Source organism: Papaver somniferum, chromosome 11, assembly GCF_003573695.1.
Source record: "Papaver somniferum cultivar HN1 chromosome 11, ASM357369v1, whole genome shotgun sequence".
In the NCBI taxonomy this organism is placed as follows: Eukaryota; Viridiplantae; Streptophyta; class Magnoliopsida; order Ranunculales; family Papaveraceae; genus Papaver; species Papaver somniferum.
The window spans coordinates 32740267-32757909 of NC_039368.1; the positions used below are offsets into that span (position 1 = coordinate 32740267).

Consider the following 17643-nt stretch of genomic DNA (forward strand, 5'->3'; position numbering starts at 1 on the left):
TTTCCGGACACCCGAGCAATTTTTCAATGACTAGGCCAGCCAACTTCCAGCGATGTCACCAGTTTTCTAGCGACATGTTTTTATTGGCAGAGTTTCTACAAGGGTCTTTCTAAACTTGGGTTTGGTAGATATATTGGATGTAGGCTTTTTAGACTTGGCCTACTTTTGGAAATAAGAAGAGATACAAAAGCGAAGACTTCTAAAACTTTTGAGAGGACGTATTCGATTCTACCTGAAGCTTTTGGAGAGAACGAGAATTCTAGGATTTGCTTTTTTTTCATCTTCTTTACTTCATTTATGATAATTATGAACTCCATAGCTATGAGTAGTTAAATATTATATTACTGGTTAAGGGTGTTAAGTTGATTTCTCAAACACGTTATTTGCATCAATAAATTAGTTTTGTCTCGACAATTCATTGTTTATGATTCATTATTTATATTGTTATATGATTTGAAAGCTTGTTTAGTTGAGTCCGGAATCAATTAGATTTGTTTTCATCTCTAAAGATATATTAGGGTTTTCAATACGTAAAAGCTATCAATTCCTGATTATAAGTAGCATAGTGTGGTTATTACTTGTAGTGATACATCTTTATACTCACATATGAATCATAATCTTGGTTAAATCGGATTAGTGCTTTTACACGTACAATTGCTTTGATCTTATTTCATTGAACTTAACTATTTGTAATGACCCAATCCTCCACCTGTACTCACCCTACTTAGCCACTGCGATCATCCGGCGGTATGAAATTTTCAACGGGCACCGCTGTAATCATCTAGCAGCAGCTTCCCGGGAGGTCACCATCCCTGGATTACTCCTACCCAAGCACATTAATTATAAAGTTTTCTGCCAATTCTGGAGCCAATTATGCCGAAAAGGCCTCAGTTTTAGGAAACCACAAATTATTACATGTATTCCAATCGGTGAACCCTACCTGCCGAATCGGGTATTACATTCATCTACTACTCATGTTTTTGAGATGCCAAACTTAAAACCCTAGGTTTTACAAAACTTAATAGTATGAATGCATGGGACGGGCACTAACAAGTGCATCAATGGAAATGACCAAGGGTACAATTACAAAATTTGCATCTATATACAAGGACTTTATCAATTTCATGTGGTTGTTGCATCAATCCATCGTCATCAAGACACAATCTCTCCACAATGAAAGAAGTTTATACAGTTGCAGTATTTCATATAATATCGTTCAACAAGGCATCACGAACCAGGTTTCGGTCACCCGAGACCAGTAAGAGTAACCATCAACTTAAGATTGGATCTCAACTTAAGCTCAACCTAGGGTTTCTCATACATGTAAGGTAACCTTTTTTTTTTAATGGCTACACATCCAACACTTTTCAGGACTCTTATTTGGGGTCAACACTATCCCTAGAGGCTGCTCATATCAAGTCATCACATCAATTATTAAGTCTATTACGCACATATCAAAACAATCAGTGAGTCATGTCTCTCTTTCAAGAAAGAGGACTGCCTATGCATGGCCTCATTCTCACGATCACATTGAGGATTCACGACAAATTAGTCTTTTTACATCAAGAATTTTCCCTGCAGGAACAAATCTACTTAAATTTTGTGCCCTTTGAGACGCAACATGTGTATTCAACAAAAAACTACATATACGCCATATCCTTGGTTGTATGAAGAGGAAAAATCGAGGAATCAACATCAGGTACTTACCATATATATGATCTACATGAAACACTTACGGTTTCATGATGAGTAGGGGACTGGATATATAGTGGTATTTCGGTCAAAGGAAAAAGAGCCATTCTCTAGGTTTTGCTAAGGAGGCTCATATCCATCAGGCTAGCTCTGGCCTAAGACGCCACTACTAGGCCGTGATTGCTAGGATGCGACTTCTAGGTCGCAACTACTAGGCCGCAATTAGTAGGTCGCAACGAATACACCGTGATTATTATGTTGTGACTAGTCAGTTTTGACATATCAACTCGGCTATAACTAGCTCGTCTCTAATAGCACACAACTTATACTCTGACCCACAAAGTAAAGTTAGTGTTTCTATTTTCAGTTTTGCAAACCCACAAGAGCCTCAATCAAGTGAGTTTCAGTTTTGAGGGCCTCAATACCGACTCCTAGCACATCCTCACGAGAATCTGGCCATGTGCACTTTTCACTATTAGCAACGTCTCAGCAAGACATACTAGTCATGTTTGCTTCTTATGCGCTCATAAATACTCAGTGGATGACCCCATGAGCATGAGCATATCGAGCGCCGCTCGAGACTAAGTGTCTATTAATGCTACTGATCAAGTGTGCTTAGCTCTGCTATATTTAGTAACCCTCATGGGCATACTAACGACTGACTCCTAGTAAAATGTCCTACGATACTCACGTGTCAAGTCAACACATTCCTTAGTATTGTAAAAATATGTGATACTCTCATCAGGCACAAACCTCACCCTCAGCATCATAAAGCATACCCATGGATGACACCATGAGGCTAGTCGTACAATATCATTCAAACATGTAACAAAATTATACATAAACTTCCAAGATCTCTGTGTACTCTTCAAATGAACCTAAAAAGAGAATTTGCCACCCACAAGTCATGCATGGACGTCCACACAGGTTGATGCTCAACCTCGGATCATCTCATGTCTCACACATGATCTATATATATACTATCTCATGGTGTCCCGCTCTCTCCATATGACTCAGACCAGTCATAGTGCACTAGTTAGGGAATGCTCATTCACCTTAGTTCTTGCAACTAAATAAAGTATTGCTACCCTTCTGACACTTCACATACGAAGGGTGGCCCGACCTTATAGAAGGGGGATAATTTTAGGATTTTGTTCTCGCAGTCTACAATATGCGTGAGGAATTCCTAACAGTATTTCTCACGCTGAATAGAATAGTCGGTCAATGAGGTTACATGAATAAAGGGATGAACTCGATGCATCGTTAGTTATTCCCTTGATCATGGATGTTAGGTTTGCCGCACCCTCATTCTTATCCTACCAAATTAAGATCAGAAAGTTCAGTTATAAATAACTCATAATTAAACATGCTAAACACATCTCACAGAGCATTTTTATACAACCAAATAATTACTCTGATCTCTCTCTTGTTTATTCTTCCCTCCCTAAGATCAATCCTGGTTCCTTTATTTTATGGCTGAAGTAGTATTTGAACGACCGTAAGTTGGTTTAGACAAAGGTAGTTCGTGCTCAACCTTCCGTAACTCAACTAAAAACCCAAAAAACTCACTTATGCCTTTTCACCCATTTTTAGGTACCTACAATTGTGATTAGTAAAAAAAATTAAAAAATAAAATCAAGTTAGATGGATAAACTAATGGTCACAAAAAATTTGTATATATTTTGAACTTGTTTAGGTAGGTTCCCATGCACATGAAAAATGATTGCCAGTGATGGTGCAACTATGAGTATGCACCTCGAAAATTTTCAGCGACTCAGTGAAGTATATGTTTTATCATCCAACAGTTGTAAATCAATCATATATAAATATTCAATCTCTCGTAGAATTTAACTCACACCTACTCTACACTTTGCATAATTTCATTTTGAATTATTTTATTTCATTTCGTAGTATGGATTCTGATTTAATCATAGATTAGTTCCTTGAGAACCAACGCTTAGCCGGAAAAAAAATCAATTAACCGAGAGTTCGTGAATAAACAAAAAAGATTCCTTCTTGTGGAGAATTTTCCAACATTCGGGACAACCATAACATTTCTTATAGTGAACATTGATAAAATGAATGCGCAATAAGCTAAAGAAATCAACAAAAGATTTATTAGTACTAATTAGTTTAGTTTAGTTTAAATGTAATTATTAGTTATTTTAACTAAAATATAATTGTCCATATTAAATAAAATGACTTTATCGTTAGCGGCTTAGACTAGGTCACCCAGTCTTATATATGTTGTTATCGGTCTTTTTCATTAAATGTTAGTTCTAATTAAAATTTTGTGACATATAAATCATGTCTAGATTTGAACATTGATTATAAGATAGTTATCATTACTAAGAAGAGAGCTACTGATAAGTGCATAATTCATATGATTTTAGTGTCCATTCCATACTTATTTCAGCTATTATTCTTGCATATTTTCGTATTATTACTCTTGTTTTATCTTATTTGCCTCTATTGGGTGAATCATTCAAAATGAAACTGCAAAGTGCTGAAAAAAGATAGGAAGAGAATTCTAAGTATCCAAGTTCCCAAGTCCAAGAGAAGTGGAAGAAATGCGACGAAAAGGAGCAAAACGCTCAAAATCAAGAGACGGGCCAAAGACTGATCTTAGCTCATTCAAATTAAGGATTTCTCATCACCATCTTGAAGAAAATTGAAATATAAAAAAAATGCAAAAAAAGTGAGGTCATTCCGAGTTCAGACGAAGAAGTTGTGGCCAAAACAAGCTTTTTATCCAATACCAAAGACAAGCAAGTATGCAAACGGGTACGCATACTTAGTTCTGAAAATTTCTGCTGGAATTTGAGGTACGCATACCGGTACGCATACTTAGCAAGTATGCAAGCGGGTATGCATACTTGTGAAGGCCTAAGGTCATGTTTGGGGTCGTTATTTCATATTTTTGGGTCGGGTTCTTGACCTTAACTAAATACTTGAAGGCCAAGCAATGTAAACCTATGAAAGGAGGTATTAGGTCATTAATGAAACATTATCAAGAGATCACGAAATTGTAAGGTTTTGGAGAGAAGAAACATCACAAGGATCGAAAGATAGGGTTTCAGAGCGGTTCTTCAATCGTAACGATATCTCTTAACTTTTATCATATGTGTACCATGGATGCTTCTACATCCATGAGTAGATAAACACCTATTGATTAAGGATGAATTCTAAGTTGTAAACAAGATTTGAGTTATTATATTAATCTACTTTGAAGTTCTTCATATGATTATCGTTTGTCTATGTTATAATGAATGTTTATGATTGATTGATAGATTGTTTAGGTGGCCAACTAAATTGATTTGTTGATTCAATCTATTGCTAGTATTGAGTTAGGAGATAAGTAATCGTCGAATAACTTGTACACAAGTAGAGAACACAAAACCTGGCAGAGGGATTCCGTGGAGCGATTGTGTGTATGAACAATACTAAAAAGTGGACCTTGATCTAAGAGTCTAACTAGTAGGATCAACCTATAGATTCACAAAAGATAAAGCATTCGACCAAATTACACCTTGAGTGATCTACTACTAGGTGTTTTAGACGAATAGAATCTGGTAGGCGAGAACTTCCGTATCCAGTGATATAAGGAATTTAGGGGATAACACTGATCTAGCTGTTATTCTATAGTTGGTGATAATCTATGATTAACGACGAGTACGAAACTATAATAACTCATTGACGGTTTATTAACTAAGAAGGATTAATTCCTCGATCATATCTCTCTTTATTGATTACAATTCAACTTTATTTGCTTTGATTATTTATTTTGTTTAAAATCTAAAACAAAACCCCCCTTTATGACACTTTGACAACTAAAACTCACTGCTCTTCGTGGGAACGATCCTTACTTTCATTATATTACCAGTTAATTGTGTGGAAATAAAATTATTAATTTGATTGCACTTACGACAGCCATCAACTACATTAAATCGTTGAAAAAAAATTATATCTATAAACTACATATTTCCCGGACCATTAAAAATCCACCTCTGGTATGCATGGATCAAGAGTGGTGTTCAACATAACAGAGAACCCCACCAGTTTGAGTTTCACTGGTGGTTGATTAGAATCGAGAAGCTGCATAACCTTGAAAAGTAACCTGAGTGTGATAACTCATGTTTTCTGGAATACGATAGAAATCTTGAAATAGGTGAAGCACTGATAAGATTCAGGTAATTAGATTATAAAGATTACATTATCTGGTTGCTTTAATGTTCAAACCACTACCAAGAGTTTGTAACTCTGCTTCCATGTCAAAACCTCTATGATTGGGTGTGTGTTGGGTCTCTGACACAATAGTTGAGGGTAAAGCGTTGACTTCTTTGACTTCCAGGAATTGAATTTACAAACCATAAAAAGTTGAACCTCCATCTTTAAGAGTTGAACCTGCACCACCACGAACACCACAATAAGTAAAAAAGAAACTGGAGTAAATATATCAAACATCATGTTATATATCCCTCAATTGGTTCGTCTCTTACAAGTGAAATGCCTATAATCTTTGTATTAGGTAGGCATACTCGTTCAACATGCCCCGATATTGGTGTAACTTGTACCCTCAATATGGATTAACTTGATTGAGAATTTGAGAAGTAATTGGAACCATAATAGTCTTATCTCATGCAGATACAGTCTGTATATCCCAAGAAAATGGTGACATAGCTGACGATGAATCTGTTTGACTACTGGGATACGAAAACGCAACAAGTGTTGGTGGTGGAGGTTGGAAAGAAAGAAAATCATCATCAAGTGGAACCCTATATAAAGTTGGAATATCCATCCCACCTAAATTTTATGTTTACATAGAAATATTAGGTTTGCAAATCTGATTAATCTAATCAAGGGATTAGGTGCCTCCGCGAGACACACAGATCAAATCTTCGTGTTCTTTACAAAGTTGACCATTTCTTAAGAAATCTAACCAATTATCACAGGTTTATAGCTTTTACTTTTATACCTTGTAGTTGAAGAAGGTGTTTTTTGCTGAAGTATCAAACATTTTTTTTTTCCTTTCATAAATAAGACTTCATAACACAATCTGCCATAGGCTTATCCAGAACATCCTCTGGGATTCGCCCTTTGGTACTTTTCAAATGTTTCATACGGTGTGGGAACAATGTTACAACTTATTATACACATTTGTTGAACCCTCTCATAAAGTGGGAGAACTTCTGTGTCAGGTATGTGAAGACTGAAACCATTCTATTTTACTCACTATCTTACCATTCTATATTTTTGAGACAATTTCGTATGACTTTTGGTATAGTTACAAAGAAGAAATTTCGGGTCAAGCTTGTCTGGTTAAAAATCTCAAAATACGATTCTAAGCAAAGATGTTCAACGACCCTTAACAATATTAATTCTAAATAGTTTATTGTGTGAGTTAATTTTTGGATCAATTGAAAATTTTCCACGCAAATGATTTCATCATGCGGGAATGTTTCAAACATCGTAAGAGAGAAATATTGAACTTTCTGATATTTCTACTCAGGGTAGGTCGGCGAACCAGTTCGCAAACCATAGATATCTGAGTTTCAAAAATACAAATTCAGTTGACAATTGTTCACAAACCGACGTGAACTTAAATTTGAAAGTTAGTATTAAAAGGCTAGCAGTTGACGAACCTGGTTCATAAATCGTGGTTGACTGATTCAGGTATTCTTGTAGGGTTGGCGGACCCGGTTCACGAACCGTCGCATACTAACTCATGAACAAGCCTAACGGTTCACGAACCGTTGTACCAACTTTACCTATTTAATTAATATTTTAGTACATCCTCAAAGACTTATTTTTTAAATATGTATAGCATTACCAGAACTTCTCAAACACTTCTAAGACTTCATTGATCACTCAAACTCTTATGTGTGTGCATTATTATTAAATTGTTAGGTGTTTAAATGAACATCAAATTGCTTTATTTCTTTGGCGTACTTGCCAAATCGAAAATTCATTTTACACGGTTACAGAACCAGTTCCTAGTGTATATTCTTATATTGTATTTTCAAAACCTAAAAGTATTTGCTTGATTCTCAAGTTATATTAGCTTAAATTCTACGAGAACCCTGGTCCTGGAATACCTATAAATAAAAATGCTCTTTCAACTGGGAAATTCAATCCCTGACACTTTGTATCTTAGTTGATTCTAGAGTCGTCCTTTATCGACCTAGGTTTCCTCTGAGAAACATTATTAGGGCTACGACTAAAATACTTTATTTTGGGGATTCGTGAAGCCGGGTACGATTATCTTTACCTTCTTGATAGTTCGTATATGAGTGGCATATCTAGCAACAAATCACACAGGGTGCGAAAAATGAAATTATGATAGTCGTAACTTCCGTGTGTGGATTATGAAACCTCGATCCAGATAAACCTTCTAAAATAAAAGATTTGAAAGAAGCAACACCCAGAGAAGAGAGGACTAGGAGGAGATTTCTTGTAACTTGCAACCCAGCAACCATGCGAACTCTTGAAGTCCTTTCTTCTTCAGCACTAATCCAAACTAGATTCCACAAATCTTCAAATCATTACCCCATTTGTTCACCTCTTTCCTTCTTCAATGCAAATCCACTCATGAATTCTTCTTTCCAAAAGATTTCTGTAAACAAATCCAGATTCAAGATTTCTTCAACATCATCATCATCAATTTCGTCTGAACCCATAATAAACCCATCATCACTTGAGAATGAATTTCAAGAAGAAGAGGAGGAGAAATTCGACTGGTTTTCACACTGGTATCCAATAATTCCACTCTGTGATTTGGATAAGAGGGTCCCACATGCAAAGAGAGTAATGGGTTTAGACATTGTTGTGTGGTGGGATAGAAATGAAGATAAATGGCAAGTACATCATGATAGTTGTCCTCATAGATTAGCTCCTCTTTCAGAAGGTAGAATTGGTCAGTGGGGAAGGTTGCAGTGTGTTTATCATGGATGGTGTTTTGATGGTGCTGGTGATTGCAAATTCATTCCACAAGCACCAATTGATGGCCCTCGGGTAACAATCCTTAATTCTCAATTCATTGCTAAGTAAATCACTGTTCTGCGTCTTGAGTATCTTAAAATTTCCCATTAAACTCTAAGAAACAATGTCACTTCTTAATGATCAACCGTCAGTGGATTGAAAAGATGAGACATAGATTAGCTGGTGGGTGCATTGTGCTTATTCATTCTGCTAAAATCATATGGAGATTTCGTATATTGTTTGATGGCTCTAGATGAGTTAAATTATAGTGACTAGGAATCCAGCTATTCCCCTAGATTATACTGTTACTATGGCTATATTAGACGAGATAGATAGTGTGGATGCAAATATCTCATTCATTTGCTTTTATAACCATTGACATTTATATATTTCGGAAGTTAATAGCGATTGGTACTTCCGAAGTTGGTTGCACGGAATAAACACATGACTAACATCCAGTTGTGCAATATGGCCTACAGGTCAACACTTTCAAGAAAGCATGTGCCAGAGTGTATCCAAGTTTGGAGCAAAATGGACTACTTTGGTTTTGGCCAAACACAGATCCTCAATACAAAAATATTGCTACCAAAGAAAAACCTCTGTATATCCCAGAGTTGGATGATCCATCGTTTTCATCCTTAATGGGGAATAGAGAAATTCCCTATGGGTATTCCTTTCTTGACATTGTTTTATTTTTTTTTTACATTTGTAACATTCTTCTTTTGTTGCTCATTCTTTGAAAGCTTTGGTCCTTTAACTTCATGTAGTTCTATTCCATTTCAGATATGAAGTTCTGATCGAAAATCTCATGGACCCTGCTCATGTTCCATATGCGCATTATGGAATAATGCGATTACCCAGCAAATCCCGTTAAGTTCTCTTCTTACTTTGTAAAAAGTGTGACTGAATATTAGGCATTACTTTTTCTCTGCTTCCGTGTTCGGTTTGTAATGCTACTGACTTAGAACGAGCAAATTTTCTTCACAGCTAAGCTTGACAGAGAAGGTGGTACGCCTATCGAGATTAATGTGCAAAGGTTAGATAAAACGGGCTTCCTTGCGAAGCAGGACCGTGGGTATAACAAATTTATAGCGCCATGCGTATTTTATGCTTATCCGAATATGACATCAGGGAGTGGATCTCTATCATCCATGGGTAGTGAAAAGGTAAACTAACCATCTTTATCTATTGAGTTTTTCAACTAAATTTCATTATAACATTTTGTTTCCTTCTTTACTTATTCTGAATATTTCAGATATGTATACTGCACTATTGTCTATATGTGTAACATTTTTTCGACTTACGAATTATAAATATTGAACAGTTCCCAGAACAATTTTTTATTTCACTTTTCTATGTGTTAAGGTCTTTTCATTTAAAAAAAAATATATATATGTCCACAAATTAAATTGTCAATGCAGGGCATAGTTTTCTGTATGATGCTTCCAATCTGTTTATTGAAACAAGTCTCCCACATTCATTTTTGAACTTGAAACTTTAAGAAATTATTCATGGATGCTATAGTGCAGATTATTTTTTGGTAAATTTTATTTTGACAAGTATATGACCTTTGAGTTCAGCATTTGACAGAAGTCCAAATTGTATTGAGATGTTTGGAACTGTTTGACATATTTTATCTAGTAGCGGCATAAAAGGATCAAGAATTACATTTAGCTGTACTCAAATCTTGTTCAGGCGGCACCAGAAGCTGTTAAAAAACGACAAATGCTACTTATATTTTTGTGCATCCCAGTTGGCCCTGGTAGGAGCAGAGTTATATGGACTTTTCCGAGAAACTTTGGACAATGGCTTGACAAAGTAATTCCCAGATGGGTCTTTCATGTGGGACAAAACTTGATTCTTGATTCAGATTTGTATCTTCTTCACTTGGAGGTAACTATTAATACGAATCTCGTAATGATATATAGAAATATTCATTTGAGTTCGTCCTATAATTTCATGGTGTGTTTTTTCTTTTTTCTTTTCTAGAATGTGAAGTTGTATCAGAAAACAGAAGTCACTGCGGTTTCAATAGGTTGTTTATCTTATTTGATTTCGTTATTTCACCTCAGCCAACTGAAATACCTGAATTCTATGATATAAGATTTCTTTAAATAAGTTTGAGATTTTATCTGGTTTTCTCCATGGAAAGAGCAAGTACGAGGGATTTTACGTATATCGGTGGATGAAAGCGCCAAATGCATGCTATTTTTGTTGTGTCTAATTTCTTTTTTGATGGTTGCATCTATGGATGTTGATTCAATAAATTCGTTGCAATCTTGATATGCTCAGTTTAAATGCCATGGTCTTTTCTTCTATCTGTAGGAGCATAAGCTAATTGATGCTGGATATACCAATTGGCAAAAGGCGTGCTTCGTGCCCACCAAGTCAGATGGTCTTGTTGTTGCCTTCAGAAAGTGGTTAAGAAAATATTCAGGTGGTCAAATCGATTGGGGTACCAAGTTCAAGGGGATTCTTCCCCCAACTCCTCCCAAAGAGCAGCTAATGGACAGGTAATTGATATGATTAAACTCCATGAACTAGAGAAATCAGAAATGTCATTTGTATAAAGATGTTATACTTATTTAGTTTGGGTCTCTGATGTTTAGATAATAGGTTGGCTAAATTTTATACACAAACAATTAATCGGTAGTTAATTGAATCAAAAGATAATAATTAGTTTGACGGATCACTACACTTATTTATCCTTGAGCATATTTCACTCAGCAAGGCCTAAAGGATTCTTACTGTGTTACAAGTTTGAAAACGGCTAGGTCATTGCATACCTAATGAGATGACTCTCGCGTGCTAATGGTACATATAATTAGGAGATACTTCGTATTCATGAAAGGAATAAGGAGAATGATAGCCTTAGCAAAAATTATTGAAATGCTAATAACTGGGGTGTTCATATACTAGTTGATACCTGTTAGACGGCAAGAATGGAGGAGGAAAATTTCACATGGCGTCAAACATCCATATTGTTCAGAGATGATTGAATGCCTTATTGTGATTCTGTTGAGTCAACATGGCAGCGAAATCCTGCCATGCGGGGGATGTTGAATTAGTTATACTACTTTTGACATGGTTTATTTGAATTATAAAAAAATTCTGGAAAATCATACCATGGAGGAGCCTCTCTTAGCTTTAGCTCCCTATTCTTGCTCTGATATTTATTCTAGGTCCCGTCTTGATCTTATCACCCTCCTCAGTCCTCATCCTTCAGGCTAGCTCGCATGGCCTTGTCCTTGAATACAAAAACGGGAAGTATGTTCGTACATACCATTAAATTCATTGTGGGAACCTGTTATTTTCCAACTTTTAATAGTTTGAATTTCTTGCACATTAACTGTATTCCAGGTACTGGTCTCACGTGGTAAACTGCAGTAGCTGTCGTGTCGCACTTAAGGGTCTAAGAATTCTAGAAGTTGCCTTGCCTGTTGTGGCAGTAGTTGCAATTGGAATTGTTGCAGCTGTAAAGCAAGGTTTTCTGGCGTCGATGGCTGTGCGGATTAGTATAGTCACTCTAGCGGTGTTGTGTTTTGCTGCTTCAAAATGGCTTTCTCACTTCATCTACAAGAACTTCTATTTCCACGACTATAATCACGCTCTAAGATGATGTCTTGTCATTATATATCTGTAAGTAGCCATTATCCTTACTCTATTATAGTCATAATTATTCATATGCTGGATACATTTTGATCTCCGAAAAGGTCCTTGTAGTTGATTGCCAACAATTACAACTCCACATGATTCACAATATTCTCTAGTCTTCTTTTTTTCATCTTCTTTTAGTGAAGGCAAGTGTTTCCCCAGGCACAAGATCCACTTCTTTATACCCCCAAAGTTTCATGCACAGAGCAATCCACCCTATTCCAGCTTCTAGCCATTTCAATGAGCTGTACAACCTTTTCAAGAGTGTGCTACTTAAAAGTAATTTTCATTAAAATTTCATCCTACCAACAAATTCTTGTCTTATTTCCAACCTATCATGTCATACCTTTAGACCTTATTTTGCCTTGATAACCAAACAGGAAATCGAGATACCTATTCCAGACTGAACGTTCGTTTGATCTCTTTAAATAATGTTGTCTACACCAATGTAAGTTTTTGCCTTCACTTGATTAATCATATACGAAATGTATGCAGTTGACTGTAACTGTCTTCTCCTCAATTCTTTTTTCATTTCTATGTAAACTGATAAATTTGTGGAAACATAGATTTGTATATTATACTAGAAACACTGTCAAAGTGTTCTGTAGTCTGTGTAAAAAGAAGATCCTCCTTGGTATAACATAACTTGCTACATGTAATTTTCTTGAGAAATCATAATATACTATCAAAAGAATTCAACAGGAAGAGGTTAGACTGGTTGGATCTAGGCGACTACCAACCATGGGTTTTATATTATGCAAGGAATACATATTACAACAAAGTCTAAAACCATATACTGGTTTGAGTTAAAAGCAATGACAAATTGTAATCTGTATCAGACTTCATCTCCATTCCAGCTATTCTTCATCTTGGGTCCAAGTGGTCCTTCCTCTCCAAACACTTCATTTGGAAGGCCGTTAACAAATTTCTCAAATTGAGTTTTAAGATTCCCAGGAAGCAATTTCTCAACATTCTTCAGTTCTTCTCTGGTGTCATAGTTAATCTTCGGACCCCATGGCCGATTAAAATTCAACCACGGTGGCTCGGCAACCATTGAACCCAAGTACTCAGCTGAAACTAACTCAAATCTTTCTCCAGTATCCATCATAATTTTGCTCTTTGAAGTGTCATTTCGAATTCCGATATCATTATTCCCTTGTAAGACTAATCCAGGTCTCGCATAAAACGCATGACCGTGTAACGAAGAGTAAGCTGCAACTTTGTTTTTACCACTTACAAATTCAACCTCGGATGCATTCAACCAGGAACCACCACTATGCTCTGAATAATAGACTCTCCACAACTCCCCACTGAAATTACTTACTCTTAACGTCATATGTTCCCAGTCTCCAACATGTTCACCTATCTTGCCTAGTGGAATGTTAATGAATTTCACCTTGGCCCTTGCCGCCCCGTTAAACGGGTAAAAGACCCAGATTGAGATATCAGTAAATGTTGCACCTAGCATGGGTTTGACGTGAAAATAAGCATTTGAGGACTGCAAATCTCCTTTCTTAACTTTTCCTTTGGCAGCTCCATCGATAGGAAGATCCAACCAATACATGCCATCATTAGAACCACCTTGAGGAAGATTCGAACCGGTTGAGTCGATCCGAACAGGATCTGATTCTTCACCTTGTTTATATAATAGAGCCCCATTGTTGAAAAACCAAGACACTGACGAGGGAAGAAATGGTTCGTCGGGGTGCAAGTAAATCAGTGGAGAATAAGTTTGTGTTATGCTTTTAATTTGATCCAAATTAGGCATGTGAGATAAACTGAACTGTTTGTTTTTCAAACAAGATAGAGATAAGGCTGAAGCTGCACCATCAACTTGAAATGTACCCATACAAACACCATGAGCTTGGGTTCCCCTTGTTTTGGGTCTCAATGCATAGATATTAACCTTACTTGATTGAGCTGCCTTATCATCTCCCCATATCCAAGTGTCTTTCTCGCATTCTTCTGTAAAGTCTGCTCGAACCACCCGAATTTTGTCCAGCCGTGGCTTCTCCGGTGAGTTGGTCACCATAAGACCTACAGATTTATAACCTTCTGGTGGAACTGGATACCAGATGTAACCATTTCCATCCTGCTTAATTTTCACAGACTCACTGCTCCAAACAAGTGTGTAATCAACGGGCGTCCTAAGTACCTCACCTGCAACATCTTTCCCTGCCAGAACCCAACCAAATTGAGATTTATTGCTGGGTTGGCTATAACAGCCAAGCATGATAAACCCATCTAGTATCTGCGAAGGTTCGAAAAATGTCACACCAAGATTATCTATTCCACCTTCATGAGTAGCCCAAATCTTTGCAAAACTTGAGACCTGACATACTTCTAATCCTCCCAAGTCTATACTTCCATTTGCAAATCCTTCGCCTGTAATCCAAAAATGAAATGAGAAAGTGAAACATAAATAATTGCAACAAGATCAAAAGAATAAGTAGAACTAAAAGTTTATGCATGAGACATACCTGCTGGCCAAATTGGCAGTGGAGAAGGAAGTTTGAAAACTGTTTGAATTGGCGAAACCTGTTCTACTTTCTTGGAGAGATTTGTTGAAGGAAAAGAGAGACAGTTTCCCATGGTTTTGCTAAGTTACAGAGAAAATCTGAGTTAGAAATGAGACAATATTTTATGGATAGAATAACAGCAAGGGTATTATAAGTATATTCTTTTGTGGAGAGTAAAGGTAAAGGAGAATGGTCATTAAGACATTTCGTGCAAGGAATGTTTGTCATACTCATATTAGTTGTGAATCAATAGCTAGCTTGCTACTAGTAGTAAAACTTTCCGAACCAACCACAACAAATATATACTCTTGAAAACAAAGTTTGGTTACCAATTCAAGAAAGGATTAGCTTCTTATCCTAATTTCCTTGCAACTTACTACTGATAACAGAAAAAGAAGAAGACGTAATCTTTTCTCCATGGATCATTTTCCATATGCTAATTACATGAAGGGTTTTTTGCATCAAAAAAAAAAATTACATGAAGGGTTTGCGTTTTATCCATACTGAATTGACTCAGTTGAGTTATCTGTATAATGTGGATGTACAAACTTTAATGTGTCAGCATGTATCTCCTTACTCAATCATGTAGGTGATACATGCCTACGATCAATAAAAGACATATCATGCCTGACACATTTAAACAGCGGAAGAGTCATTATTTGTCCTGTTGTGACTTACTTAAATCAGTTTCGACTCAGTTGAGTTTTCTGTAGGTCAAATCCCAATCAAGCTGTCTGCAGTAGCAAATTTTTTAATTGGAGTCTTGATTGATCAGACGGCTGATAGAACAACTTGGAAGGATTTATGCACGGTTTTTATGTACAGAATAGGATTGGAATAAGATGATGAGGATAAAGGGTAGCTCATGCAGGAGGCATGAAACCGCCAATTGCCCATAAAGGAAATGATTTACTGACAACATTGACAAGCAAGGTTTTGGATGTGTCAAAGAAAACAACCCAAATCATGCAAATATTGTCACTTTTTTTTCTTGGACTTTGTAGTACTACTATCTTTAATTTACACGCCCATCTGCTCACGGGGATAAATTGACACTATTTAACAAGATTTTAAGAACATGAAAAGGAAAATATATCCAAAGAATGATTTGAGAGAAAAAAAAAACATTCTTTTTTGCAAATGAATTTTCTTTTTCAGAATATTTGCATCGATGCAACGGAAGTTCTGCTAGAGTGCCACACCAAACGTGAGAATGGTTGTGGATATGCAAGCTCCAAAGATAATTCATTTCCACCATGTTTTCGAGGCAAGAACCAAAGGGTTGTAGAATTACATGAAAGTACTATGTGGTGGTGATGGCTCATGACACTAACAGCTGCAGCTTGCATAGTGATATCATGGGCACATGCCGAGTATCCAAACTGTTGTAAACATGCCTGATCCTGATTACTTGTAAGCTTATACAAGTGGTTCTGTGGATTCACAGAACCAAATGGCTACTGGCTAAGTTACCTTACTGCTTGTTGAGGATCGGAGAATCAGGCACTGAAATGTGTTTCCCTCCAACCCATTTTGCAATGTACCGACTTTTCAGTCTACATATATATAGTACGTCCATACAAGAACCTATGCTTTAGTGCAACAAACTCCACAAAGTACCACAATGTCATAAATGATCACCAACATCGTCTAGATCCTGTTCCAGGCTAGAAAAGAAGAAACATAGGCCTTCTTAACAAAATATAGTCATTCTTGCACGCCTTACGAACCAACTTTGTAAACCAGTTCCAAAGTGCATCATACCATCCCTCTGCCTCGTTTGCTAGACTTGTCAACAAAGCACCCTCAATCCTTGTAATTTTGAAAAGTCCACCTCACTCGTAACATGGTGCATTGTCTATCTAGCTTCTTTTTGCTTAGCATCTGACCCTCTCTAAGACTAGCTGTGTTCCAACAAAAATCATAAACAGATCCCAACTATCCATTTACATCTGTTTTTACATGCAAGTTAAACACAACATACATAATTCAATTAAGAAATGACCAAAAAATTATATTTACAGTCCTTTATCTAGTTATGCAACACAAAAGAAAACATTTAAAGAATAAAAGAGGCACAACTTGAACTGTACCAACCAATCAGAAACCTACTTTCCCATCTTATGTAATTGGTGAACACATGGAGACCACTTATATGTTAATGTGCTAGTTAGAACTTAGAAGTGGCTTTAGGCAATACAGACCTCATCTTATTTTTAAACTTCCTAAGTAAGGAAGCTCCAGTGGTTCCTCCTTTATCAACCAAACCACCATTAAGAACGCCCATCTAGCAGTCGACATCTCTTCAACTCTGAACAAATGCCATTGCAGAAGACTGATCTGAATGTGTTTATCAGCACCATGTTGAATACAATCTACTAATCCTGTTGAACCATGCCAAATGCCGTCAGCTAATCTTTGACAGTCATTGACCAAACTATCCAGTAGTTACACCGGACTCAACAACTATATCACACAGTTAAAAAGAGTACAGATAGGAAACCGTATATATAACTCCCAAAAATGCCGCTAGAATAACTCCCTCTTCTATGATCAATCTGCTATTGCGGACGTCCACTGAGTTTGAAACATGTCTCCCGAATATGTTTACGCTTGTGAATAATCACAACATAAAGCGTCTTTCTCGTCAGGCCTTCGGTTGCTTCTCCGGAACATGAGTAGATAAAGCAACAACATTCAAGGCTGCACTTTCTTGAAACCGGAGATGACATAGCAGCTCGACGAGGTTTTTCAATTCTAAATAATTCCATAAACTCCTTGAAGCGTCAGCAAGGGGTCT

General features: G+C 36.6%; 2 protein-coding genes across 4 annotated transcripts; one reads left to right on the forward strand and one right to left on the reverse strand.

The window, feature by feature from the left end:
* Nucleotides 1–7854: 7854 nt before the first annotated feature.
* On the forward strand, nucleotides 7855–12931 carry LOC113321215 (protochlorophyllide-dependent translocon component 52, chloroplastic-like). 3 transcript variants are annotated; one of them, XM_026569093.1, is made up of 8 exons: nucleotides 7855–8703; nucleotides 9150–9337; nucleotides 9454–9539; nucleotides 9658–9836; nucleotides 10366–10563; nucleotides 10996–11183; nucleotides 12031–12309; nucleotides 12705–12931. In XM_026569093.1, exons 1-7 carry the CDS (start codon nucleotides 8167–8169, stop codon nucleotides 12287–12289), a joined length of 1635 nt encoding a protein of 544 aa, XP_026424878.1. In that variant the 5' UTR covers nucleotides 7855–8166; the 3' UTR covers nucleotides 12290–12309; nucleotides 12705–12931. The 3 variants fall into 3 exon arrangements, 2 of the variants coding, with proteins under 2 accessions (XP_026424878.1, XP_026424877.1); XR_003346547.1 differs by having other exon boundaries at nucleotides 7856–8703; nucleotides 12031–12603; XM_026569092.1 differs by having other exon boundaries at nucleotides 7856–8703; nucleotides 12031–12931.
* A 102-nt stretch (nucleotides 12932–13033) lies between these two features.
* Nucleotides 13034–14946, reverse strand: LOC113321214. Its single transcript, XM_026569091.1, has 2 exons — nucleotides 14805–14946; nucleotides 13034–14709 (listed from the first exon to the last, which is right to left on the reverse strand). The coding sequence occupies exons 1-2, from the start codon at nucleotides 14914–14916 to the stop codon at nucleotides 13160–13162; spliced, it is 1662 nt and encodes a 553-aa protein (XP_026424876.1). The 5' UTR covers nucleotides 14917–14946; the 3' UTR covers nucleotides 13034–13159.
* Nucleotides 14947–17643: the final 2697 nt, after the last annotated feature.